This window comes from Neophocaena asiaeorientalis, unplaced genomic scaffold, assembly GCF_003031525.2.
Source record: "Neophocaena asiaeorientalis asiaeorientalis breed wild unplaced genomic scaffold, Neophocaena_asiaeorientalis_V1.1 scaffold504, whole genome shotgun sequence".
NCBI lineage: Eukaryota > Metazoa > Chordata > Mammalia > Artiodactyla > Phocoenidae > Neophocaena > Neophocaena asiaeorientalis.
In genome coordinates this window covers 2,958,540-2,986,245 of record NW_020174438.1, presented here as the reverse complement: position 1 = coordinate 2,986,245, position 27,706 = coordinate 2,958,540, and the positions used below count along the sequence as shown (strand labels likewise).

Genomic DNA, 27,706 nt, shown 5'->3' with positions numbered 1-27,706 from the left:
CCGCGGCATGTGGGATCCTCCCGGACCCGGGGCACGAACCCGCGTCCCCTGCATCGGCAGGCGGACTCTCAACCACTGCGCCACCAGGGAAGCCCCTAGGACAAAGGTTTTTTGAAGATTTTACTACGTTACCAAGAAAAGATACGGGATTTTCTCATAAATATGTCAGTAAAAGCAAAGTAGTCTCCTTTTTTTTCAAGAACGTTTAAATCTGAACCTGTGCAAGAACAGCTACATGATTTTCTAATTGTTTGAAACAACAAAAAAACTATTTAAAATAAATATTTGATGCTAGGAAATGGAATCTTTACAATCTACTTTTTGTCCCTATTAATCTTTTTTATATTTTACTAGCTCCACAAATGCATATATGCTGATATATAGACTGAAGGACCCAGCAAGAAATGCAAGTATGTTGACATATAGTTACTTGATTTTAGTCTGTGTTATAAACCAGTTTTTTTGCAAGTTTTATAAACCCAGATAACTACTTTTAAATGATAGGACAATTAAATTTTTTTATGTGTGGAAGAATTAATTATAAAGACTGTTATGAGATAATACCAACTGGTAAAATCACTTGGAAAAAAGTTGAACTATTTTTTAATACACTAAGAGACAAAACTTACTCTGCATTGCGTACGTTGGATATTTATTTGCAGTAAGATTGTATTATATGTAGTTTGGTGCAGTGATGATAGTCTCCAGATCTGTGTAGCAGCCATAACTCACCATCTGCATGTCCCAGAACAAGTTATTTAACTTTTCTAAGTCTTACTTTCCACACATGTAAAATGGGAATAATTATAGTATTTTATAGGATTATTATAAAAAATTAAATGAGATAAAATTTTAAGCATTTAGTATCATACTATAGTTAAACATCTTTGCTTATTTGCTTAAAAAGCAAGTAAAGTTTTATGAGTCGAGTATGCATCCTTTATTAGATTTTAATTTTATTAGGGATCCTAAAAATAATCCTGTATACACAGCATGTGGATTTGCCTTTCTTTTTTCCTTTCGTAACTGCTACTTTAAAAAATTACAGTTCCTGTGTTTTCTTGGTAACTCTGATCGTGACCGAGACAGTATTTGCACATAGGTGTATAAAGTGTGTGTGTGTGTGTGTGTGTGTGTGTGTGTGTGTGCATACGATATATACACAGGTGATGTGTTTGCTCATATTCTTTTCACAATTAATATAATCATTGTCTTTGATTTCAATATATTTCCTTTGTTTAGAAATTACTATGAGTAAATCTGTTTTAAGCAGTCTAATGTTTTTGTTTACATTTTCGTAAACTCTCATCAGATTGTGAATTCAGTTGGTGCAAGGCTTAGGACTTATTTATCTTTTCACCAATGATATAATACAGGGTCTGTCATATAGAGGCTGTTCAATAATTTATTGTGTAATTATATGAAAGAAAAAAGGAAATTATAATAAGTCATTTCAGAACAGAGATTTCAGAGTAGAAGTATTCATTCTTACTTTACACATAATGCAGCTATACCCTAAAGAGTAATTTGTCCAAGGTCATAGCTACCTGGAGGCGGAGCGAGGTTTATAGTTTGTGTATCCTCTGTGACACCCAGCATTCCAGATATTTCATGTAGTACAGTAACTCAGCTTTCTTTTATCCGCTCCTCACAACTCTAGTTTTGTGATGAAGCATCAAGGGGCACTGTATGTATGATATATGGAATATTTTTTAAATTGGAGCTCATTTCTGTAAACAGTGGATTTTTACCTTCCACAGAGGCATGATTTTTTAAAATATAAATTGTTCTCCCTGTTTAATGCCTAACAATCATTGGCTTTATTAAACAGTGTTATAGTCTCATACTGTCACTTTGAATACTTTGAGTTACATATGAAGTTCTTTGATTAGAAGGCAGCTAAAAGACTACTTTGAGAACAAAGGAAAGAGAATCATATTAGTGAATAATAGTAAACAAATAAATACCATTTGTAGTAGTAGAGCATCAACAGTATTTATTACATTTCCTTATATCCCAGTAATAACTCTTTGTGGTAAGGTGCTGTTAATAAGCTGAAGAAACCAAGGTCTGGAGAAGTAAACTTGCCCAGGGTTATACAATTTGATGGTGATAGCACTATTTGAAATCAGAAGTGCTGTTATTTTCAAGTTTAAGGGAGGCTTTTTCATTCTAAAAAATCTTAATTTACATACCAGAGTTGTCTGGAGCCAAGAGGTATACAGATAAAGATATGGCTTTTTTGAGACCTAACCATGTGTCATTATCAACTACCTCTTCACCCTTGTCTGGAAGAAGCTCATGTTCCAAGTTGAAAGATTGATGTAATTGAGATATATTTTGATAACAGCTATAGTAGAAGTGTATACTCTGGGAACATAGTAGAACAAAATTAAATAAAGGAAGCTCAATCTCAGTGGCACTGTTTTACCCTGTTTTTACTATTAATAGAATTTCTAGAAGTAGATGAATATCCAGAACATATTAAAAATTTGGTGCAGAGAGAGAGAGAATTGGAAGAACAAGAAAAGAGGCAACGAGAAATTGAGCGCAATACATGCAAGGTTAGATTTCCTAATTTTACTTTTAATTAAAAAGTGCTATTGAACTTTGCTTAACTGCAGTTCTCATCACTGACTCATTGGGTTGATTCTGTAGATAGTTATGCCATCATGATCATTAAACAGTATAACCAGCTATATTACTGAGGTAAAATGATTTCCTTTTATGCATAAAAAACCAGTAACATGGGCTTCCCTGGTGGCGCAGTGGTTGGGGGTCTGCCTGCCAATGCAGGGGATGTGGGTTCAATCCCTGGTCCGGGAAGATCCCACATGCCACGGAGCAGCTGGGCCCATGCACCATGGCTGCTGCGCCTGTGCTCTGGAGCCGGTGAGCCACAACTGCTGAGCCCATGTGCCGCAGCTGCTGGGACCCGCCTGCCTAGGGCCTGTGCTCTGCAGCGGGAGAGGCCACCGCAGTGAGAAGCCTGCATGCAGCAGCGAAGACCCAATGCAGCCAAAAATAAATAAATTTATTTAAAAAAACCAGTAACATAGTGATAATGCTCAGTGCTGCTGAGGTTACAGTGAGATGAACATTGTAACATTCTGCTACAAGTATAAATTGATAAAACCTTTCTTCCTAGAATTTGAGTAGGATTTATCAAGAGCCTTAAGCAAATTCATATTCTTTTATATAATTCTCTCAAGAAAATATTACCTAATGAGATAATGACAGATGTGGTAAAAATTTTGACCACAAGGACATTCTCCACAGTATTTTCCAAATTACAGAAAAATTGGAAACAACTTGAATATATATCAGTAGGAGAGTTATTACATAAATTGTGATACATGCTTATAAAGAAACATACAGTTGTTAAAATTAATGATTTTGAATTTTTTTATAACACGAGACAGTATCAATTATTAAGTGAGATAAATAGATGGAGAATGATCCCAATTATGTTTTTTTTTAATTATAATATTTTTGACTATTAGGAAAAAATACTGTCTACAAAAGAAGTAAGTTTGATTTATGACCTGTTGAGTTAATGATGATATTTTACATTTTCTAGATAAAATTATTCTGTTTGCATCCTGTGAAACAAGTGATGATGGAAAATAAATTGGAGGTTCATAAGGATAAGACATTAAAGGAAGCAGTAGAAATGGCTTATAAGGTATGTTTAATTGCACTGTTGGCATGTAATTATTGATATTTTACATAACAGTATTAACATTTTCCCAAGTTTTTATTATAGTCAGTAGTAATATAAGCACTAGCAGTAGCTTTGATAGCCCACTTAAATCCTATGTCTCTTAAAGAGTATAGTTTACACCTCTTCTCTGGAATGTGGTCCATTGCTTTTGAGAACTTTCTCACTCCGAAAGCCAGTTAAAGCTTTCTAAAACTCAGAAATAGAATTAGAAACAAAAATATTTATTTATTCTTTATATTCATTTAGCAGATATTTATTGAGTGTCTACTATATGATGCATTAGAGAACTTGAGTGAACAAGACCACATGAGGTGTTAGAGGTACCAGAGTGAGCAAAACAGGCTCACTGCCTTCTTGGAGTTTACAATCCCACTGGGGAAAAAAACAGACAAAAAATATTTAAACACCACAGTTTGCAAATATCTTATTAGATGCCATAAAGTAATTCAGTAGTATATTAAGGTTATTTAATCTGAGACTTAAACCATGAGGAGACAGCTGTGCAAGAAGTTAGGGAAGAGTACTTTAAGTAGAGGTAACAGCATGTGTAAAAACTGAGGTGAGGAAGTACATGATTAAGAAGCTGAAAAAAGGTGCATTGTGTTTAGATCATCTTGATTGAGAATAGAGGCACATAAAATGAAATTAAAGGCTGTGTAAGAATAGAAGTTTGCATTTTATTCTAAGAATAGTGCAAATTTATAAGTGGGTTTTGAAAGGCAAATAGAAAAAGAAGCATTCTTTAACCAGATTATTCTAAATGTCATCTGTTATACTTGACAAAACTTTTTGCCCTTTCCATGTAAACATTAACATCATTTGACTAAAGTTAAACAGTCATTACCTAGAGAAAAAATTGCATACTACGTCATTTCATTTATAATTATATGTAGAACCAATGAAAGAAGTAAAAATAATTCACAAGATAGCTGGCATTGTTTCTCTAAGTGTGATCCAGCATAACCTGCACCAGAATCACATTCCTATTAAAAAACAAATTCCTGCAAATGAATCTGAACTTAGTTTTGGCACGTGGGATTATGCATTTTAAACAGGTACCTCAAGTGGTTTTTAGACACATACAGTTTGAGAACTTGTATTGTGTACCTGGTCTTTCAGAGCACTTTATCAGTACTGAAAATTTACACTTGTGTGACTATTTTAATTAATTAATGTCCCTCACTAAACCGTAAGCACTTACAAGGGTGAAGAGTGTTCTGGTTTTGTTCACAGTTGCATTTCCACTACTTTTGCCTGGTAAACAGGAGAGTCAAAATTGGATGGGTATGTGAATGAATAAATGAATGAACAAATAATAAAATGGATGAATGGCTCTGGGTTCACCTGATTAAAGTAAAAATCCGTTAAACATAATGGTGGACTGCAAGCAAAACAATAGTGAAACCAAATTAAACTAAAATGGAGAAAATGTCTTTAAACAGTTTTACACAGTAAGGTCAATCAGTGATAGCACTAAGGGTAGTTTATATTCCATCAGTTTTTAATGTAGGAAGAAAAAATCTTGTCTTAGAAAATAGAAAGTTTAATTTCACAAATGTAAAGAGTGAAATAGAAAAGAGAAATAAATTGATCTTATATAAGGAAAATAAAGCTCCATTTGTGGGAAGTGAGGGATGGAGGAGTAGAGGGCAATGGGGACATACCAAGGCTTACAGTAACGCTTTCTTTAAAGTTGTAATCACAAACTTCAGATGAGTATTGAATACTTCTAAGCAATCCCACTATGTTTCTCCAGGAGGTTCAGCTCCCACTTAAAAGTGATGTTGCATCCAGGGTATGCCATCTACTAGTGACATGTACTAGAGGGAAAATTTTTGACAGAAATTCCTGTGCCCAATTTGTTGGTGTTCCGGAGGCTAAGATTAAGAGGATGGTTCAGAGAGGAGTCGGGTAGCACTTGGGAGACAGAAGCTATGACCTTTGTGGTGGCTCTACAAGGCATGCTATCCTCCCTTGCTTAGGGAGATCGTTACTAGATACATTAATTACCAGTTTTTCTCCAAATTGTATTAAGATAACAAAAGATGCATGTTCTAGTTGGTTGTTTTCCCCTCATGTTTCCAGCTGACTGGTTATAAAGCAATAGCTTACAGTGCATTAATTTTGAGTACATCTAAAGTTTAGAATGTTAACTTTTGTAAAAACAAAAAAGTCTTTAAAATATGTTAGTGCATAGGTTGTATAATTTGAGGGATAATGAACTATGGTTATTTTAAAATACCCTTTAAGTTGTGCCTTTGAGCTTTGATGCAAATCATAAATATATGGATTGTATTGTTTGTTAGGACCTATTGTTAGTACAGTTACACATCAGACTAAAATATCAATACTATATATTTCTTTTTCTTTTTCCTCGGGTGTTATATTCTTTTAGATGATGGATTTAGAAGAGGTGATACCTATGGATTGCTGTCGTCTTGTTAAATATGATGAGTTTCATGATTATCTTGAACGATCATATGAAGGAGAAGAAGATACGCCAATGGGACTTTTACTGGGTGGAGTCAAGTCAACATACATGTTTGATCTGCTGTTGGAGACAAGAAGACCCGATCAGGTTTTCCAGTCTTACAAACCCGGAGGTAAGGAATTTCATGGTATTCTGAGTTGTAAAGGACTTAAAATTTTCATAAGAAAGTTTTTTGTTTGTAGAAATTATTTTTAACTTTTTTACATGTTCTTAAAACGTAGAATAATTCTGATAGGTTGGGAAGTAGTCAGCAACAAACCGGGAATTAAGTTCTAGATTACTTTCCAAAAAGCTATACACAAAATTTAAGAAACAAACAACAAAACTTCTGGCTTATAGTCTTCAGTGGGATTTTTTTTTCTTCTCCAGTACTAAATCGTCCTGCCTCCCTACCTCTGCGCCTGCCCCAGCCTCTCTCTTTTTATAGAGAAGACCCTGGTATATTCCCATAAAGTCTCAGAAGTAGAGTCTCTTTTTCAGGGTCTCCTTGAAGACCTTATTATGGTTATGGTTTCATAACTCAAATTCTGTTCTTCTGTGGATCTTATACACCTCCTTTTTATGAAGGCTCTTCTTTCCAAAGTAGATTAAGTGTGGTATTCTTTCAAGAGCTCCTTTAGTCAGATTCCGCTCTCTCTGTAAAGAGTCCCTTTGGAGCATTTTCTTGCAGATTTTTTGTTTTGTTTGTTTTTTGCCTGCGTTGGGTCTTCGTTGCTACGCGTGGGCTTTCTCTAGTTGTGGCAACTGGGGGCTACTCGTCATTGCGTTGCATGGGCTTCTCATGGCAGTGGCTTCCCTTGTTGCAGAGCACAGGCTCTAGGTATGTGAGCTTCAGTAGTTGTGACACGCGGGCTCAGTAGTTGTGGCATGCAGGCTCAGTAGTTGTGGCTTGTGGGCTCTAGAGCGCAGCCTCAGTTGTGGCGCACAGGCTTAGTTGCTCTGCGGCGTGTGGGATCTTCCTGGACCAGGAATCGAACCCATGTCCCCTGCAGTGGCAGGCGGATTCTTAACCACTGCACCACCAGGGAAGTCCCTGCAGATTATTTTTGAGCTAGACTGTAAAAACTATGATAAAAATATAACATGGGTCAGCAAAAAACCCACTTTTTAAAAAGAGAATTCTAAATGTCACTGTGGATTGTAAACCTTGTAAAGTAATCTCCTTTATTCACTAATAATCAAGACTTTAGCAGAATATTTATTCAGATTTAGATTAGTAACATTTGGGGGAAAATGGAGTATTGACATATACTATATATAAGAGATTAAAACAGTTAAGCTGGAGAATATCTATCTACTAAATCTGGTGTTTGAAGATCATTTATTTTTCTGGTGACTAAAAGTTAAGTTATATAATGATCTCCTGAAAATAGGAGAAGAGAAGGTGGCTTTAAATTGTAACATGAGGACTTCCCTGGTGGCACAGTGGTTAAGAATCTGCCTGCCAGTGCAGGGGACACAGGTTTGATCCCTGGTGCAGGAAGATCCCACGTGCCATGGAGCAACTAAGCCCATGTGCCACAACTACTGAGCCTGTGCTCTAGAGCCCTCAGGCCACAAGTACTGAGCCCGCATGCTGCATCTACTGAAGCCTGCATGCCTAGAGCCCATACTCCGCAACAAGAGAAGCCACTGCAATGAGAAGCCCCACGCACAGCAACAAAGAGTAGCCCCCGCTCACCACAACTACAGAAAAGCCCGCGAGCAGCAGCGAAGACCCAATGCAGCCAAATAAATAAAATAAAATAATAAATAAATAAATTGTAACACGAAGAATTTAAGTCAGAAAACAAACATGTAATCCAAAGGGTTTCTGCTGAAATTTCCATAGGATATAGAGAATATTATTTTGAGGAGAAAGAAGTCTTTGATTATGAGCAAGGTCTTGAATTGTTTAATGAAGGTTGTCAAAAGCAAGTAGGGCTGCTATGTCCCCTTTAGTATTTGTTGTGCATTCTCTAGTTATTTACATTTATTTAGTGTTGTGGGTTTGGTCTGTATTTTGGAACTTTGGGTATGTACTTCTAATATGCTTGATAAATTTGACAGTGGTGTTAATGTTTTATAAGGAAACAAAGCACTTATTTTTAAAAGTCACATTTTGACTTTTGTCATTTTTTAGAGAGATCTATAAGAACTTTTTTATTAGCTTCATTTTTTATTTCTTTATATATGTTTGTAATGTGATAAATTGTGAAAGTTTTAACATGTATAACATATACATCTACCATCTTGATAATTAGAAAAATATTTTCTTTGCCATCTATTAGAAACACATTTAGAATGCATTGCTCATGTGAAATACCTTTTAAAAAATAACCTCCAATTGGGTTTTTATGTTTTTCCAATGGGACAGAAGTGATGGTGAAGGTTCATGTTGTTGATCTAAAGGCAGAATCTGTAGCTGCTCCTATCACTGTTCGAGCTTACTTAAATCAAACAGTTACAGAGTTCAAACAGCTTATTTCAAAGGTAAGTTTTAAAATTGGTCAATGAATATTTTTAAGTACCTGCTGTGTACAAAACACTATGTGATAGTTACAAGATGTAGGAACCAATATTTACCTCAAGGAGCCAGTATTTATAGCTAGGAGACAACTGTGGTTAGGAGAGAACGATGCTGCATATGGAAGAAACAGATTGACTTAAGCGTGGAGGTAAGGAGTGTGAAGTAAGTGCACATAGCAATGATATGTGTGCTTGGCTGGATCATTGTAAAGTACGTGCCTGGAACACAAGTTCACTTTATGTCATGGAGGCTTTTTAAATGTAAACTCAAAAGTTTGGGCCCTGTTTAAACAGTAGGAAGTAGGTTGGTTGGTTGGTTGTTTTTCTAAGTACAGCAGTGGTATGATGAGAGCTCTGCTATAGCGTGGTAATTCTGGCAACACTAGACTAGTGTTCCCTGTGGACTGAGGGAGGACTCAGGAACATAGATGAGGAGGTTGTTGAAATAATTCAGATGAAGGCATTATGACCAGAAATGAGAGAAGTGGCGATTGTAAGAATGAATGTATAAATAGAATTGGCAGCACTTGTGATTGGTAAACATTGGAACAAGGCAGGAGCACAGAAGACCTGAGGAGTTTCACTCTTGGGTAACCAGAAAGACAGTGGTAGATGAATAGAAGTAGAAGAGAAAGGTGATGAATCAAATATTAGCCACATTATGTGAGTTAGTGGTAAATAGCACAGGCGCATTCAGAATTTTTGAACTGGAAAAATATGATGATGAAACATTCAGATTTCCTTAGACAAAAAAACTATTCCACTCCACAGAAATGGTTATTATCCTTTCAGGGGTCTTGTACACTATAGAACATTGAGCACACAAACATAGGCAAAATTAACCCCAGGTTAAGATTCCCTTGGTGTGGTCGAAATTGTTCAGAAATCGCAAGTCAAGGAACTTCCAGTTTCCATTCAGTCATTTTATGGTAGTATTGTCTTTTATCTCATCTGGGGTTTTTTAATGCCTATTTTAACAGGATTGTTGTGAACATGAACAAAACAAATAAATGCTCTTTTTGTGGAAAAAAAAAATTGTAAAGTATTATATAGAAGTTAGTTTTTAATTATTTTTATGTTTGAAAAAAATGACTTCCAACAATTTGCCAAAGTAATAATTGGAGGAAACAAATCATACTGTGAAGTCATAGTTTATGATTAAATTACTTATATAAAGACAGCATTAGTGTAACTGCTCTGTATTACAGTTTAATCTAGAATATGAGCACTGAGGTAGTACAAAAGAAACACATGCATTTCCTTCCCTGAAGAAGCTGATAATTTTGTTGGGGAAAAATGTGTCTAAGAATAAAGACAGTGAGAAAACAGGATGCCAAGAAATATAGTGTTTAAAGTATAACAAGAATGCCTGAGAATTAGTTATCATTAGCTGTAAAACAAATCATGTTTTATAAAATGTAAATTATTTTTATCTGCTCATTTCATGAGAAATTTATAACACCAAAAATTTAGGACATGGAATTTTAGAAAACTTTAAAATTTACCTACTAATTTAATCTCATTTTACACAGAAGAAAATTGATTTAATAAAAGTGTTAACAACTATTCACAGAATACAGAAGAACTCATCCAAAGTCAAGAAGTTAAACAGGTGTTGGTTTGACATCAGTTCTCAAAGTCAGTTACTCAGTTTCTTTGGAATCAAATCACCTCATTTACTTCATGAGTTTGGGAGAAATAGAACTTTTAGTGAAAAATTGTTACTTTTAAAATAGTTTCAGAGCATACATTTATAAGTGATACTCTGTTTTCTTAATTTACATCATAATTAATGGATGGGACTAATAATTTTTCCCATAGATTCTTAAAAAATTTGTAAACCTCTACTAAGATGATTTTTCTCTTAATTTTCTTTCTGCTATTTTTAAGAAGAACTCAGCAGTGTCTCATTTTCCCATATTTCCAAGTCAAGCAGAATTATTCTTGAAAGAGCACTTTTTAATTAAATTACTTTCATTATAGGCCATCTATTTACCTGCTGAAACAATGAGAATAGTGCTGGAACGCTGCTACAATGATTTGCGTCTTCTCACTGTGCCCAGTAAAACCCTGAAAGCTGAAGGGTTTTTTAGAAGTAACAAGGTATGTCTTTTATTTTTTCATGACTATTTTCTATGCTGCCACTCACCATCTGTCTGAAATTTATTTTTGGGTTCTCACATCCTCCCAATAATTACCCTCCTTTTGTAGTCAGGTCACATCTTGCTTCTCTGTCTTCTCAGTCAGTCTTGCTGGCTCTCCTCTTTGCCTTGTTCAAGTACCGCCCCTCCTGGAGTGTTTCCCCCTCTTCCTACAGTTTGTTTCAAGCCCAAGATTAGTCCTCCTTCTTTGGTGGAGACTTCATGACTAGTTCTGGTCACAATGATTATGTTCTCTGAATTTTGTTCATTCTTGAGCTTCTCCCATAAAGCAGTACTTCATGGTGAAAGTCTGAAGCATGCCTAGTGTGGAGAAAATTACTATCTTGGATTCACCCCACATTATTCCCTTTTCCTACTCATTTATCTCTGTAAGAAAAGAGAAAGTTCATGTTGATCTCTTTGTTTTATCTCTTGATATCATTATGTGTTCCATCATTTATCATTTTTCCTGTGTTTTTATTCCTAATGCCTTTGGTTTACTCTGGATAAATTGTATCAAATTTTCCTCATTTGCTGTCTTTTTTATTTATCACCATTTCCAGTCTCATTCATCTTAGGGCAGTTTGGTCTTTTATCATATTTAGCCTCTTTGTTTTTTTTTTTTTTCAGTTTTGTTTTATTAATTCTGATGTGTAATTTTTATTCACCCCTAGTTTCTTCCAGTACTTCTGTGTGGTGTTTGTGTGTAACATTAAAATCGCCAATCCACCCTAATACTGTTTTAGGGTAAGGAGTGGGAGGGATCTAACTTTATTTTTTTCTTTAAATTGTTAGCTGATAGTCCTGATTTATAGCATTTATTGAATAATAATCTTTTTATGCAAAATTCAAAATACTACTCATAATTGCCTGGTTTATGTATATGCATTTCATTTTTTTAATTTATTGTGGAAAATTTCAAACATATGCAGAAGTGCATGAATAGTGTTATGTACGTATCAGCCAGCTTCTATAATTATCAAGTCTTGTTCATGTATATTTAACTAAATACTTCCCCCAGATTACTTGAAAAACATTCCCAGCATCATATCATTTCATCTACAAGCAATATGAATTTATATTTCTAAAAGATGAGAATTCTTTTTAAAAACATAACCACAATTACATTATTATACCTAAAAAACTAATAGAAATGCCTTAATATCAACCAATACCTAGTCAATATTCAAATTTCCCTGATTATCTTTAAAAAAATTTTTTTCAGTAAGATTTGTTTGTTCAAATCAGGATCTAAATAAAGTCCATAAGATCTCTCAAGTTTATTTTAATCTAAAGATTTCCTTACATGTTTGTTTCCTTGCAGTTAATTTGCTCTAGAATCAAGTCATTTGTCCATTAAATTTTTTATATAACCTGGATTTTGGTGTTGCATTCCCAAGATTTTTTCATACATTTTCCGATAAACAAGATATTTGTTTAGCAGTTTTATGGCTAATTACAAAGACATATGAACATAATATTTATTTTATTTAGTCTCCAAAAACAATGGGCGTGTCCTTTAGAAACATTATCATCTCAACTTTTATAATTTATTGTGCACTGTCTTATATTGATGCGATATTATTCTTATAATGAATGAGAATGTCACCAAAATTAATGATGTAATATAACTCTTTGACTTACTGTTCAGGTGTTCGTTGAAAGTTCTGAGACTTTGGATTACCAGATGGCCTTTACAGACTCTCATTTATGGAAACTCCTGGATCGGCATGCAAATACAATCAGATTATTTGTTTTGTTACCTGAACAATCTCCAGGATCTTATTCCAAAAGGACAGCATACCAGAAAGCTGGGGGTGACTCTGGTAATGTGGATGATGACTGTGAAAGAGTCAAAGGACCTGCAGGGGGTCTAAAGTCTGTGGAAGCTATTCTAGAAGAAAGCACTGAAAAACTCAAAAGCTTGTCACTGCAACAGCAGCAGGAGGGGGATAATGGGGACAGCAGCAAAAGTACTGAGACAAGTGACTTTGAAAACATTGAATCACCTCTCAATGAGAGGGACTCTTCAGCCTCAGTGGATAATAGAGAACTTGAACAGCATATTCAGACTTCCGATCCTGAAAATTTTCAGTCTGAAGAACGATCAGATTCAGATGTGAATAATGACAGGAGTACAAGTTCAGTGGACAGTGACATTCTTAGCTCAAGTCATAGCAGTGATACTTTGTGCAATGCAGATAATGCTCAAATCCCTTTGGCTAATGGACTTGACTCTCACAGCATCACGAGTAGTAGAAGAACTAAAGCGAATGAAGGGAAGAAGGAGACATGGGATACAGCAGAAGAAGACTCCGGAACGGACAGTGAATATGATGAGAGTGGCAAGAGTAGGGGAGAAATACAGTACATGTATTTCCAAGCAGAACCCTATGCTGCAGATGAAAGTTCTGGGGAAGGACATAAATGTATGTACTTAGAAAGAAAAAGCCTCCTTGAAACAGCCTTAATTTTTTTTATCAGTTTATTTAAATTTTTAGTTAAGAATCAGATAAGAGATGCTTTGTCCTAAGATTACCTGTAGATTCCTGGGTTATAAGATTATCCTCTCTCTCCTTTGCTTTCAGTTTTGATGTAGTTATAGTAAACGGTGTCCTTAGACCTGTGCATTATGCCTGTGATGGTAATGATGTCACAACTTTTGTGAGATGATTTTAAAAAAAAAGGAAAGAAGGAAAAGAATTAAAAAATTTTTTAAAAGGAAAGAAGTATAACAGTACTAAGTAAAAAAAAAAAAAGAATTAGTTTAAATAGTAAATAATATACCAAAAAAAGGCCAGACACTTTAGAAAATTTTATATTCAGTGCCTAGAAAAATTTTTAATTTGTGCATTCCTTCCCTTTCCTCCATCACCTAATCCAAAGTGCACCCTTCCTACACCCCGTAAAAAGTCAGAGAAAGGAAAGGGCCTTCTTTAGGTTTTTGGTTTTTTTTAAGTTTCTTTGAAGGAAGCTTCAGGCAAGATATAAACTAGAAATTCTGAATTATATAATCTCAGAAGTATGGAAGAGATCTGTCAGTTTGGGCATTTGGACAAACAACAAAAACGTATCAACATTGGTGAGATTTAAAATAATAAAAGAATACATAAAATATCAGACTAAAACCAGCCAGAGAATTAGCAGGACAAGCAGGTTCAAGATACAAAATCTTTCTTCAAGTGTAAAAGGGAAATAGCTGAAAACCTAAATACTTTGCATTAGTCTGAAAGGCAAATATTAATATTACCACTTATATTTTTATATTTTAGTTTTCAAAACACTTTTTTATTCTCACTTGAAGCTTTTCTGAAATTAATAAAGCAAACAATGATATCCTCATTTGACTGGTAAGAAAACTGTAAACTCATAGAGGGTGAATGACTTTCCCAAAAATACATACATATCTAGTAAATAGTGGAACCATTACTAGAGGTTAAGGCTTCTAACTGAATGCATTTGCTCCTATTACTTTTGGAAGAGAGTCCCACTCTTCATCAATCCATTTATACACCCACACAATTATTATTTCCTGAATACATGCCAGGTGCCAGGCCATATGTATTTGTCAGAAGTAAGGATGACTAAGATGCAGCCTTATGCTTCATCTTGTGGAGAGAAGGTGCACAAACAACCACTGTATTAGTTAAATGCTATGATACTTGTAGTCTCAAAATTAGATCTTTTAAAAGGAAGTGGCGGGGCTTCCTTGGTGGCGCAATGGTTGAGAGTCCGCCTGCCGATGCGCGTCCGGAGCCTGTGCTCCGCAACGGGAGAGGCCACAACAGTGAGAGGCCCGCGTACCACAAAAAAAAAAAAAGGAAGTGGCAGAAATCATGAAATCAGTAGTAAAAATACATAAATTTGTGTTTTTAATTAATTAGGTCCAAATAACAATGTAATTATTTGACATCCATACCTATATCTTGCAGAAACTCAAGTGCGAAAATGTGGATTAGTGAGTTAAAATGGAGATAGAGAAGCTCTATTATAGTAATGCTTCATTTAAATTTCTGTGGAGTTTTTTTCTTATAACTCTTATTAACATGTTATCTCATTTAGTTCTCAACAGCGGTGTGAAATTGATATTGTTAGACACTTTTCACTGATGAAGAAACTGGCTCAAACAAGTTAAATAATTTGCCTGAGGTCACACAGTTAGTTAGTCACACTGCTGGGATCAGATTCAGGTATTCTGGTTGTATGCCTAGTACTCATACCTCCACCTCCTCACTGCTACCACTGTTACTTACTTACCTCACGTCATAGTACAGGAAAAATAGCTAGTACCTACTCGGCTTTCTTACCATCCTCAACCCTTCAAGGGCATTGCAGAAATTAAAAGTAGCTTCTCTTTGGAAAAAGGTTAGAAATTTCTTTCAAGGCGTTTGTTTTTGAAAGATGTGCTGAAAATTAGACTGCATAAGAGTTTCAGCGGTAGGAAGGATTCAGTGGAAATATTTAGAATCATAGTCTAAAGGGTCCCATTTCCATCTTAGAATGCTTAATGAAATCTTTGCAAAGGAGATTGCTGGCCATTTTAACCTTTTTAGAAATCCATTGTGGGCTAATTTACTAGCATTCATTGAAATAGTATTCAAGATTTTGTATCTTGAACCTGCTTGTCCTGCTAATTCTCTGGCTGGTTTTAGTCTTATATTTTATTTATTCTTTTATTATTTTAAATCTCACCAATGTTGATATGTTTTTGTTGTTGTTTGTCCAAATGCCCAAACTGACAGATCTCTTCCATCCTTCTGAGATTATGTAATTCAGAATTTCTAGTTTATATCTTGCCTGAAGCTTACTTCAAAGAAACTTAAAAAAAAAAAACTTAAAAAAAAAAAAACGTGATGAAGAGAAACCATTTTCTACAAATTATTTAGGCTTTCAGAAGCCATACAGAAAGTTTGTTTGGAAAGAAAAAGTGAAAACCCTGGAAAATGCCTTTTCGTGTTTAAAAATCTGGCTTAGGGGAAAGGGAGTGGGGATGATAGCCAGCAGCCTAGTGTTTAAGGAGTCTCTAGTAAGATTGCTTCGTCACAGTTCCGCAAGGATCTGAAAGTAGGTGCCTGGGAAACATAGATGATACGTAATAATACAAGTTCTTCAGAGTGATGAAATGGCAAGGTAGAATAGGTAAACAAAGAATTTGATATCTGAAGAGTGGTATACCATGCACCGTCTAGACAACTCATTTAGATAATTACCAAACAGCACTTAAAATGATAGTCTTTAAGTGATTCATTATAATCCAGGAATTGTTTCAGGGAATATAGAACCTGTCTTTGAAAATACTGTCCCAGTGTGACCTAGTTGTAGTCTTCAAGCACTGGGGTATAAACAGGAAGGCCAAAGTAATAAAAATGGTAGTGTATTTGCACTGAAATTTCTTTGTACAATTTTGGCTACCACCTCTTTCAAGAAATACATAAAAGAAAAGAAAGAAAAAAGAAAAGCCTTTGAGGCTATTTTGAGGTTGCACTGTGAAGAGACTGAACTTTTCTGTATGAAGGGGTAGATAGGAAAAATGATATGATGGTATTCTGTAAAACTACAAAATAATTACAGCTCATCAGTTAAGCTAACAGTTTGTCAGTGCTATGATAAGCATTTTACATGTATTGACCCAAAAACACATTATGAGATATAAATACTGTTATCTTCATTTAATAATAGAGGTAATTGAAGTACAGAGAACTTAGGTCAAAGTCACAAATCTAATTTGTGAGGAGGAACCAGGACTTCATTCCAGCCAGGCCATGTAACTCTAGAACACTTGGTCCTAATCACCATATTGGACTATATCAATAACCAACAAACATTCATGTCTTCCTATGATACAACATTACTAGGAGTTATGAGAGAAACCAAAATGACAGTGATAGCTTTTATTTGAGTAATGCCTTAGAATTTACTATATTTGTCGAACAACAATCAATGAGACTGGCATAATAATCCTCTGAGAAAACGGAGGCTCAGAAAGATTGGATGACCTACCTACAGCCATTTATCAGACTGAAGTGGCAAAACTGAAATCCAGCCATAGGCTTCTCATTTCTAATCAAGAAATTTTTTCATTACACCCTTCTCTCAAGAAATTTAGTCCCTCTCTGGATAATAGAGTTTTGTTTGCCAAAAGCTAGATTTTAACATTTAGGAGCATTCCTTAAAGCTTAGAAACCGACATTTTAAACAAATTAAAAGAAATGCTGCCTCAAAAGATATATACAGTAAATAAAGTTCATCACCTTATCTATGTTTTCTGCTAATTCATACTTGTCACATTTTCTCTAGTGAACCAGTATTTTATAACCAAGAAAATAGTAAATAGACATTATTTGAAAAATCCATTTAGAAAAATTCATCAGCCTGAGTTGGGATGACCTGAGAATAGAAATCAGGAGTGTTTTAGGGTTTTATCCTTAACCTTTCATGTAAATTTCACAGAAAACTGAGGTCTGCCCTAGAGAGAGCCTTAGGGCTGCAAAGAGACCATGGGCCTGAGGCTGCATGGCAGTTCTTGCATTCTGTATTACTTTGTTACAAGAGAAAGATAAATGAGTGAAGTTTTTGCTCTTTACTAGAATATGAAGACTAGAGTAAACAGAAATATATTCCAGAAGTATCCTCATGAGTGGCTTATAAAATAAAGGACAAAAGATTAAAATAATAAGCATTAGAAAAAAAGCCCATCAAAGATAATACTATTATAATGCCAGCAGAGCTTAAACTGAAGCTTGGAGGAGGTGGGAGTTTCTGACCCATTTAGATATTATTTCTGTTACAGTCCAACCAACCACATGATAAAACAGACATCTTCATATGCTAGTCTTGACATTTTTCTCTAGTAGAAATCCCAGAACTAGATTTACTGACAATTTTTGAGGCGATTTATATATATATATATGAAACTATTCTATAAACATATTACCTCGTTGAATTTACAGTGAGATACTGTGAGGTAGGTACTGTTATTAGCTCCATTTTTCAAATGACAAAATGCAGGTACAGAGGCTGGTGGCTTGCTCTGTGTCTCACAGCTAGTAAGAAAGCAGAAGAGGTAGGGGTGGGACCCAGCCAGAGCCCACACTACTGCTGTGTAGATCTAGAAATGTATGTATTTGAAGAGAGTTCCTATAAGTTTGGTTTTTAATTCAGCAGCCAAAATAAATAAGCACTTAAATATCTCAGAACATTTAAAGCTGTCAGATTATCCTTAGCATATGCTCAGTGCCCACATTTTTGTCCATTCAATGTAGTATATTAGCTAAAAGTCAAATAACTGAAAAGGTACTTTTTCCTGCTTACAGTATAATAAAAAGTATATGATCTGCTTTATTTATACTCTAAGAGGTTTCTTTTACATTTTTTTTCTGTTTTTTGTGTATGTGTGTGCTTAGGGTTGATGGTGCATGTTGATAAAAGAATTACTCTGGCTGCTTTCAAACAACATTTAGAGCCCTTTGTTGGAGTTTTGTCCTCTCACTTCAAGGTCTTTCGCGTGTACGCCAGCAATCAAGAGTTTGAGAGCGTCCGGCTGAATGAGACACTTTCATCATTTTCAGATGACAATAAGGTTGATTAAAATAATTCTGAATAATTAGAGTCTGTTTTAAATGATAGATTTGAGAACATCTTGCACTACTTCCAAGTAAGGTGAAATGGATACCCTAAAAGGATAATTTGTCCCTGAGGTTTAGTGGTTATTTGGCTTTTTTGTTGTTGTTTTCTCCATTCATCTAACAAACATTTGTTAAATGTTAACTGTGTGCCAGTTAGTATTCTAGGCACTGGGGAATCGGAGGTAAAAGATATACCTGTTTTCAAACAGCCCAGAATCTAGAGAATTGGGAGAAAAATACTAAACAGTTGAGATGAAAATGGGTAGTTTATTCTGCTGAGACCATACATCTAAAAACACTGTTTTTAATTTGTAGATTACAATTAGACTGGGGAGAGCACTTAAAAAAGGAGAATACAGAGTTAAAGTGTACCAGCTTCTAGTCAATGAACAAGAGGTAAGTAATATACTTACAAACAATGTAAGGTAACTTTTGATAGTTATTAAAAACATACAGTGCACAGATTTGATTACTAGACATTTCTTTTTATCTCTCTAAAGAAGGGGATGGCAGACTTTTTTTAGGAAATATTTCAGTTGTACAGGCCATACTGCCTCTGTTGCAACTAAGTTCTGCCAGTGTAGTACAGAAGCAGACACAGACAGTACATAAGCCAATGGGGGTGGCTATGTTCCAATAAAATTTCACTTACAAAAACAGGCACCAGATGAATGTGGCCCTCAGGCCATTTTTGTCATCCCCCTGGTCTAAAGTATTGCTACACATGCTGGAAGGACAAACATTTTCTGCTTTTAAAAGGGGGTTTGTTTGTGCTTCTGGGAATGATTGTAAAATGCTACAGAAGGATGGTAGTTGACGACTTTTTGTGTTCAGAGAATCATTTTTAGTATTTAACTAGCATTATATATAGTGTCTCTTTGTGCTCTAAGTGCTTACAAATATTAACCCTTTTAATCCTCATCAATTAACTCTATTATAAAAGTACTGTTATTCTCATTTTATAGATTAAGAAACCGAGGCACAGAGAAGTAACTTGCCCAAGGTCATATAACTTGTAAATGGTGGATTAAGGATCTAAACCAGCTATGTTTTTCAAGGAGTAATAAAATATCTTAGTTCCTGTGATATATAAGATTGTGGTGAATACCCAGAAGAATAAGGCAAAGACACTATTTTTAAGACATTTATAACATCTCAGTGAAGACCTAGACAAATGTGAAAAACAGCAAATAAGGGGATAATGTTTTCATAAAATGCCTTCATTTGTTCAACAAATATTTTATTAGGCATCAGTCATATCTCTTATATGTGATCCATTACACTCATTTTGACTTACATCTTACTTATGAATTTGGGGTTTGTGAATACTGTATCTCTTTTGAGACAGTCAGTGAATGTATTTGGAGAATTAGTATTCATTTCTCTCATTTTACTCTATAAAGGTGATTCTTTTTACTTTCAAAATTATGGTCATTGTATTACAAGAAGAGAAATATGAATGTATTATCATATTTAATCTCCACAATGACTCTGGCTCCGGTTTAAAGATGAGAAAACTGAGGCACAGAAATGTTAAGTAAGCTTGCTCAAGATAGCAGAGCTTTAGTAAGTAGTGGAGCCAAGATTTAAACCTAGGAAGATAAGCTCCTAAACCCAGTCCAGTAATTGTCACACTATAAAGTGCAAATAAAATGTCTTGTTGATCCTTATTTTAATGTGTAATTCAGGGTCTAATTGTTTATGTTTATATTCCTAGCCGTGCAAGTTTCTGCTAGATGCTGTGTTTGCTAAAGGAATGACTGTACGGCAATCAAAAGAGGAGTTAATTCCTCAGCTCAGGGAGCAATGTGGTTTAGAGCTCAGTATTGACAGGTAAAGTAAAATTACAGTGTCATCAGCAATTTGAAGAAAGACAGTGTGGTCAATTGATATGGATTGGTATAATTTTCTAAAACTAGAAGAATTTTAAATTCCTGTACCATTCAGAATTTTAGTACTGCGGATTAATAGAACTAAGCAAAAGTATTAGCATTTGTTTGAACTTGCTCTGTAGGATACTAAATTTGATGTCTTGAGAGCTTTTCATTATATTTTCCCAAAATTTTAATGAATAACCATTTGACTTTTGTGTTTGAACATAGTTCATTTTTCTTTGTGTCAGATTCATGTCATTTTTTTTCAAGTTAAGAATTTCAAAGTATAATAGTTTAAAATGTCTTACCACATTTGTAGGTTTCGTCTAAGGAAAAAAACATGGAAGAATCCTGGCACTGTCTTTTTGGATTATCATATTTATGAAGAAGATATTAATATTTCCAGCAACTGGGAGGTTTTCCTTGAAGTTCTTGATGGTATTATCAATATTTTTGTGGAGAAATATCAGGAATTCTCTAGAAATAATCAAAGTTATCATTTTTTCAAATAATGAGTTTCTTCTGTCTCTTCTATGGGCACCATTTGCCTTTTAAATATTTCTTCTTTTCTCTAATTTTAAGAATATGAATTCTTCCTTCCAGGGAAGTTGCAATTTCAAAGTTGTATTTTTAGTACCTTTTACAGAAAGTAAAAGTTTCTTAGCCATGTTTGTTATTTAGTCTCTTTTTCAATGTTTGAATTCAATTGAAAATTGAATTCAATTTCAATGTTTGGATTCTGATTAAGTGACAAGTTAAGTGGGGAGACAAGGAATAACCAGGACGCCATCTACCATGGCGTCCACAAGTCACAAGTGGAATTGTGACTTGTTTTGAGGCTGTGGTATTAATGATTTTTCAGAGATTTTGAGAACAGTGACAATATTAGTTTTCTAGGCTGGTACAAAGTACTACAAACTGGGTGGCTTAAACAACAGAAATTTATTTTCTCACAGTTTCGGAGGCTAGAAGTCTGAGATCAAGGTGTTGTCAGGGTTGGTTCCTTCTGTGGGCTGTGAGGGAGAATTTGCTCCATGCCTCTCTCCTAGCTTCTGGTGGTTTGTTGACAGTCTTTGGTGTTCCTTGGCTTATAGATGCATCCTCCTGATCTCTGCCTTCATCTTCACATCATGTTCTCTGTGTGGGCTTTCCTATCTGTGTCCTGATTTCCCATATTATAAGGACCCTAGTCATATTGGATTAGTACCCACTTTAATGACCTCATTTTAACTTGATTACCATTGTAATGACCCTATTTCCAAATAAGATCACATTCTGAGGTACTGAAGTTCAGGACTTCAACATGTCTTTTGGTGGGGGACATATTTCAACCCATAACAGTGTAACAGTGACCTAGAAGAACAGTTCTGTTTGTCACACGTCCTGGTTTTAATTATCAACATTGGTACATTTTAATCTAATGTTTTTTGGAAGAGTTAGTGGGGGAAAAGTTGGCTTTTGGGAGATATCAAGGGAAACAACTAGTTCTATATTCTTTTGTGACTTTGCTGTTGCTTAGAAAGTTTTTGATTTTCCTTTTCTTTTTCCATAGAAATTAAAATATCATAAGTTCTGGATATTTTTATGTAAGATTATGATAGCTTTCAGAGGGTTCAATAATACTAACACCTCACCTATTTCAGGTCTAATTTGGTTTAAATTTCAATGTTTGAATTCTGATTAAGTGACAAGTTAAGTGGGGAGACAAGGAATAACCAGGACGCCATCTACCATGATTTGTAAGCAAGTGCTCCAGATTGTAATTCCTTCTCTGAGTATCTGGGGCCTGAGAGAGTAATCACTGTTTCTGGGTAGGCCAAGAAGAGATGAAGGACATAGACGTCACCCTTGTTAGGACGGAGTATATATTAGCAGAGATGGATTAGCCAGAACATGTCTCTGGATAGTAGGTCCTTACATCAGTATCATTTCAGTATATATTTTAGCATCGAAATACTTGAGTAAGATATGTCATGTGATTAAATCTAAGAAACATTTATTGACCTGTAATTTACCAGACATTGCTGACCCTTGGTGCTATAAAAATGAATAAATTAGACCAGTGATTGCCCCCCAGATGCACAGTGTATGGGAGAGCCAGAACTACAAACCTGTAATTCCAAAATGATAGGCGTTAAGGACCAAATCAGTACAGTTGGCTCTTGTGTACCTCAAAGAGAAAGATGACAGCTGAGCTGGGTTTTGAAGAATCAGTAAGTTTGGGAGTAAATGAAAAGAGGATTAATAGCTTGAGTGAAAAAAGAAGATAAACTTAAAGCTATTTGATTATGATTTTAGATTGTGGGGTAGAAGCCAACAGAGGAACAAAGATCATAGATGCAAAGAAGAGAGTAATTGGTCAAGCAGTGTCCAGCAGGAGGCACGAGGGAGTGGAATTAGGAGTACTGGTGGAAGGAGAGCTTGCAGGGGTTAGCGATTATCTTCTGAGACTTGGGGGAAGAGAATAAATATTTTATTCTCAAAACATCCTTGGGATAATCGGTTTCTTTTATGCCCACTTTTTCTTTTTTATATTTATTTATTTATTTGGCTGCGCTGGGTCCTAGTTGCAGCGTGCAGGATCTTTAGTTGTGGCATGTGGGATCTAGTTCCCTGACTAGGGATTGAACCCGGGCCCCCTTCTTTGGGAGCACGGAGTCTCAACCACTGGACCACCAGGGAGGTCCCCATGCCCACTTTTTAAGAATAACACTTGAAGTAAATCTTTTTGTTTAGTCAGGCAGTACAAGAAAAGGCAAATTGTGAATCATTAGAGTAAATAGAATGATGGCCTAATCTTGCATATTAGGGGCAGAGAAGATGAAATCCATGTCACAACTTGCAGTTTTGTCAAGACGGTGGAGGCCTTCAGAGATGAAGTTGGATCCCTTCCAGGAGGTTGTGTTGGAAAGCAGTAGTGTTGATGAGTTGCGAGACAAGGTAAGTTCATTTTAAAGAAAATGAACTAACATACATTTTTCTCTGTGGTGCATAAGAGACACCCTAGCAAGTGAGTGCCAGACACTGATGCAGCAACCTCTCTTTCTTTGTCTCTGCCACACATTGTGCCTCACTACTCTTGTTTCTTAGGGCTGCTGATGCTTTGAAAAATTACCTTGGCTTCTGGCCATCCAGAAGTGAACCACCACTTTCTGTTACTTGGACCAACTTTGCCTTAAGTAGTTAGGATTAGTTAGAGGCACTAGAGTAAATTGCTGTATATGCTTAAAACCCAAATGAGGTAGAATCGAGTGGAGAACCCAGATGAAGATGTCTTCTGCATTTTTCATTTTAAAGGTGGGAATTCTAAGGATCTCTAGAGAAAGGATGAATTATTCATAAGTGGTACTAGGACGGTTGGCAGTTTGGGGAAAAATTTATTTCCATATTTCACACCAAACACAAAAATAAATTCTAAATAAGTTAAATTTATATTTTAAAATATAATAAAATGATAAATGTTCTAGGTGAAAATATTGAGAATATTTTTATAATCCCAGAGAGGGAAAAATATTTGTAAGTATAATACCAAAAGCCAAAAAAGAAAAGCTGGACAACATAAAAGTTTAAATCTTCTGCACAGTACCCCCCAACTGCCAAAAAAATATTTTTAAAGCAACCCATAAAACTAAAAATCAATGGAAAAATATTCGAAACATATGTGAAACATGATGTCCAAATTTAAAAGGAGCTACAAATTAATAATCTGGACAATCTAATTGTAAAATAAGCAAAGAACATGAATAGGCAATTCATAGAAGAAATACAAGTTAAAATAATAACAGCACTTTTTACCTCTTAAATTGGTGAAGATTTAGAATATAAAAAAATACCTAGAGTCATCATGGTTTGGGGAAAATGCAATATCATACACCTTTGATAAGTGGTTAAATTGTTACATTTTTTTCAGGGTTCAGCTTGGCATTGTTTATCAACATTTCAGATGTGCAGTTCTACATCTAAGAAATATTTGCAGAAATATGCAAAGAGATATTTATGGAGATACATATTATAGCATTGTAACTGGGAAAACCTAAAAACACGCTCAGTGTCCATCAATAGGAAATACAATGGTATATTTTTCAACTATTGAAGAGAATGAGGTTACTTCGGCAGGCGGACTCTCAACCACTGCGCCACCAGGGAAGCCCGGTATCCTATTCTTATATAGAGACTATATAAAGTTATTATATAGATATATAAAACTGTTTATGAAATGTATTTATAAATGTGTGTATGTAGTTTATATATGCATAGGAAAGGTCTGAAAGGAATATACTAAATTGATATTTCTGAGACATGGTGTTTGCAGGTAGACAGAGGAGAGAATTCCACTTCCTGCTTTTCAAAAAACTTTTATCAAACATGTTACTTCTTTGAACAAAAAATCAAGCTATGTCTGTGCTTATGAGGTTAAAGGAAAATAACTTCTCAGCAAATTTACTTTTTAGATGAACTCATGTAAAATGTTTCCTTTTACAGCTTTGTGAAATCAGTGGAATTCCTTTAGAAGATATTGAATTTGCCAAGGTAAGGCCCTGAGAATGTTTAAATCTGGGTACTAGGGCTCAATAAACATGGCTAATGGTGTCATTTATTCATTCATTCTTTTCTCCGTAGGGTAGAGGAACTTTTCCCTGTGATATTTCTGTCCTTGATATTCATCAGGATTTGGACTGGAATCCTAAAGTTTCTACCCTGAATGTCTGGCCTCTTTATATCTGTGATGATGGTGCAGTCATATTTTATAGGTAACATTCACAATGTTTTGATTATTTCTAGTGATACCACATTTTTGTTGTGCATCTTGTTTTTCATAAATAGCTTTACAATTGTTATGATATAGAGCAGCCCTGACCAGTGCAAGCCATTTATTACATTCTGAAATTTCTAGTAGCCACATTTTAAAAAGTAGAACGGTGAAACTATTTTAATAAAGTATTTCTAACCCAGTACATCCAAAATATTATCATTACAACATGTAAACAATATAAAAATCATTTACAAGATATTTTACATTATTTTTCGTATAGTAAGTCTCCGAAATATTGTGTATTTATTATACTTGCCTCCCATGTCAGTTTGGAGCAGACATATCTCAACAGGCACACATGGCTAGTGGCTACCAGATCAGACATTACAGATACAGAGGGAAAAGAATAGTCATTGGAGGCTGGCAGATATGTGTTCAGATTTAGCGTTGTTATTTACCTAGGTCCTCATCTGTAAAATGGCCACAGTGATTTCAACCTTGCAGGATTTTAGGAGAATTAGGAACTATTGCATTTAAAAAAACTGGCCTAGTACCTGTTATAAATAGATGTTCAATAAATGATAGCCATTATTATACTAATAGTAACATGGAAATTATTCTTTGCCATTTTTCAAAGTGACTGCCATGTTAATATAATAAACACATTAGAAATCTAGGATATCTTAATATATGAGGTTATTTAACTTCAGTGGTGATGATCAGATTTCATTTTCTCACTGAGGAGCTTTAGAGCATTTAAGCATAAATTAAAGGAGACAGATGGCTCTACTGGTCTAATATGTCATTAATATTTTAAACGTAGGGATAAAACAGAAGAATTAATGGAGTTGACAGATGAGCAAAGAAATGAACTGATGAAAAAAGAAAGCAGTCGACTCCAGAAGACGGGACATCGTGTAACGTACTCACCTCGGAAAGAAAAAGCACTAAAAATATATCTGGATGGAGCACCAAATAAAGATCTGACTCAAGACTGACTCTGCTAGTGTAGCATTTTCCCTGGGGGATTTTGGTTTTAATTAGACGGTTCACTGCTACTGTGTAGTGTGCCATTATAGCCGGACGTGGTTAGGGGTAACCCAGTGATACCAGCACTGATTGGACTGCCCTTCACCAATCAGAAGCTCAGTGCCCAATGGGCCACTGTTTTGACTTGGAATCATGTTGTGCACTATAGTCAAATGTACTGTAAAGTGAAAAGGGATGTGCAAAAAAATAAAAACAAAAAGCAAAACCTGCTACTAGAAAAGGGGAAAGGGGAATGAGTAAACTTCTTTTCTTGCAGACAGATGTGCACATAGCCGCTAGTCAAACCAGCCTCAAACAGGATGCTCATAGCTTAATAATAAAAGCTGTGCAAAGGCCATGAATGAATGAATTTCTGTTTATTTCACTGATACACACATTACCTCATTGACAATTCGGAAGTAAATGCAACGTGTGTTGACTCTTGGAAAGCAGCAAAAATAGGAGCAGAAGAAAGAAATTCTTAGAACCAGCCGTAACCCAGTAAAGAAAGAATCGTGAAGTGTTTTTATTTTGTTTTCTTTTTTTCGAAGTATTAAGAACATTATTCTAGATCATCAAAACATTTCCTTAGACCACTCCCAGCAGGTGGCAGCTCAGAATTGCTGCAATACTGTAATTATAACTGATTGTACGTTAAGTTATGGATGTAGAGAATTCATTTCACTCATTCATTCAGCATGTAAATAAAATTGATCCTACTGAGTTATCATAATTGCAGTTCAGCTATTTCCCATGGTTATTCATTTCACATATCATTCATGATGTACATTTGTGTACATTGAGAAGTATAGCAGTTTATGTAAATGTCACCCTCAGTGGGGTTCCTCAGTGCTGGGTCCCATACGATTGTATTTGCCCTTGTTAATGAGGTTTTTCTGTTCAGCGGCTTCGATTTTTTCCTTTTTTACATTTATTTTTGAAGATTTAACTCCAAGTTTGAATCTTCTAAAACCCTTTTAAGTCCCACTTTAATTTTGGGGGTTGATACATAGTTACATGTAGTTTAACTTTGGGGAAACAACATCGTTTTGAATAAACTTGCTAGTAAGTCAGGTCATGACACAGGCTAATGCAGTCAACATGATTTCATTGCAAAGTCTATTCGAATCGGCAAGTTTTTGCTCTGCTAAATGCGACTCTTCAATGAACATAATTCTACGTAAATTTTGAAAATGCCATCTAATTTATAAAAAAATCAATAAAAAGGTTTTGGTAAAACTTTTTCATGCCAGATGCTGTTTACAACAATGAACATGCCAATAAAACATTTGTTCATTCTGTTGTGTTATTTTGGTCATTAAACTTTTGTGGATGAAGAATCCGGGTTCAGAAGAGATTTGTTTTCTTTAAATACCACATTTTGTAATGTATATTGAATAATTATCTCATCTCTGGTAACGTATGTTTACAGTAAAGTTCTCATAGGAGAGATGAAAAGATGTTAATATTTAACTTTGGACGATCCTGTCGATACTTCAGAGTCGAAATTTTACCCTTTTTTTCCTTTTAAGAAAAAATTAGAAAATAGTGTTAGCAAATG

At 35.0% G+C, this 27,706-nt stretch overlaps 1 protein-coding gene across 3 annotated transcripts in view; it reads left to right on the top strand.

Annotated features, from left to right (window-relative positions):
- USP47 (ubiquitin specific peptidase 47) overlaps window positions 1-27,444 on the top strand; it is a 120,853-nt gene extending 93,409 nt beyond the window's left edge. For all 3 annotated transcript variants that reach the window (XM_024756991.1, XM_024756992.1, XM_024756993.1), the window contains exons 14-28: window positions 355-410; window positions 2,452-2,564; window positions 3,581-3,685; window positions 6,120-6,327; window positions 8,572-8,687; window positions 10,707-10,826; window positions 12,516-13,293; window positions 18,268-18,443; window positions 18,805-18,885; window positions 20,207-20,322; window positions 20,683-20,801; window positions 23,173-23,303; window positions 24,846-24,893; window positions 24,984-25,114; window positions 25,940-27,444. In XM_024756991.1, coding sequence (XP_024612759.1) covers window positions 355-410; window positions 2,452-2,564; window positions 3,581-3,685; window positions 6,120-6,327; window positions 8,572-8,687; window positions 10,707-10,826; window positions 12,516-13,293; window positions 18,268-18,443; window positions 18,805-18,885; window positions 20,207-20,322; window positions 20,683-20,801; window positions 23,173-23,303; window positions 24,846-24,893; window positions 24,984-25,114; window positions 25,940-26,114 — 2,473 coding nt within the window. In that variant the 3' untranslated portion in view covers window positions 26,115-27,444. The remainder of the gene's footprint in view (window positions 1-354; window positions 411-2,451; window positions 2,565-3,580; window positions 3,686-6,119; window positions 6,328-8,571; window positions 8,688-10,706; window positions 10,827-12,515; window positions 13,294-18,267; window positions 18,444-18,804; window positions 18,886-20,206; window positions 20,323-20,682; window positions 20,802-23,172; window positions 23,304-24,845; window positions 24,894-24,983; window positions 25,115-25,939) is intronic.
- Window positions 27,445-27,706: the final 262 nt, after the last annotated feature.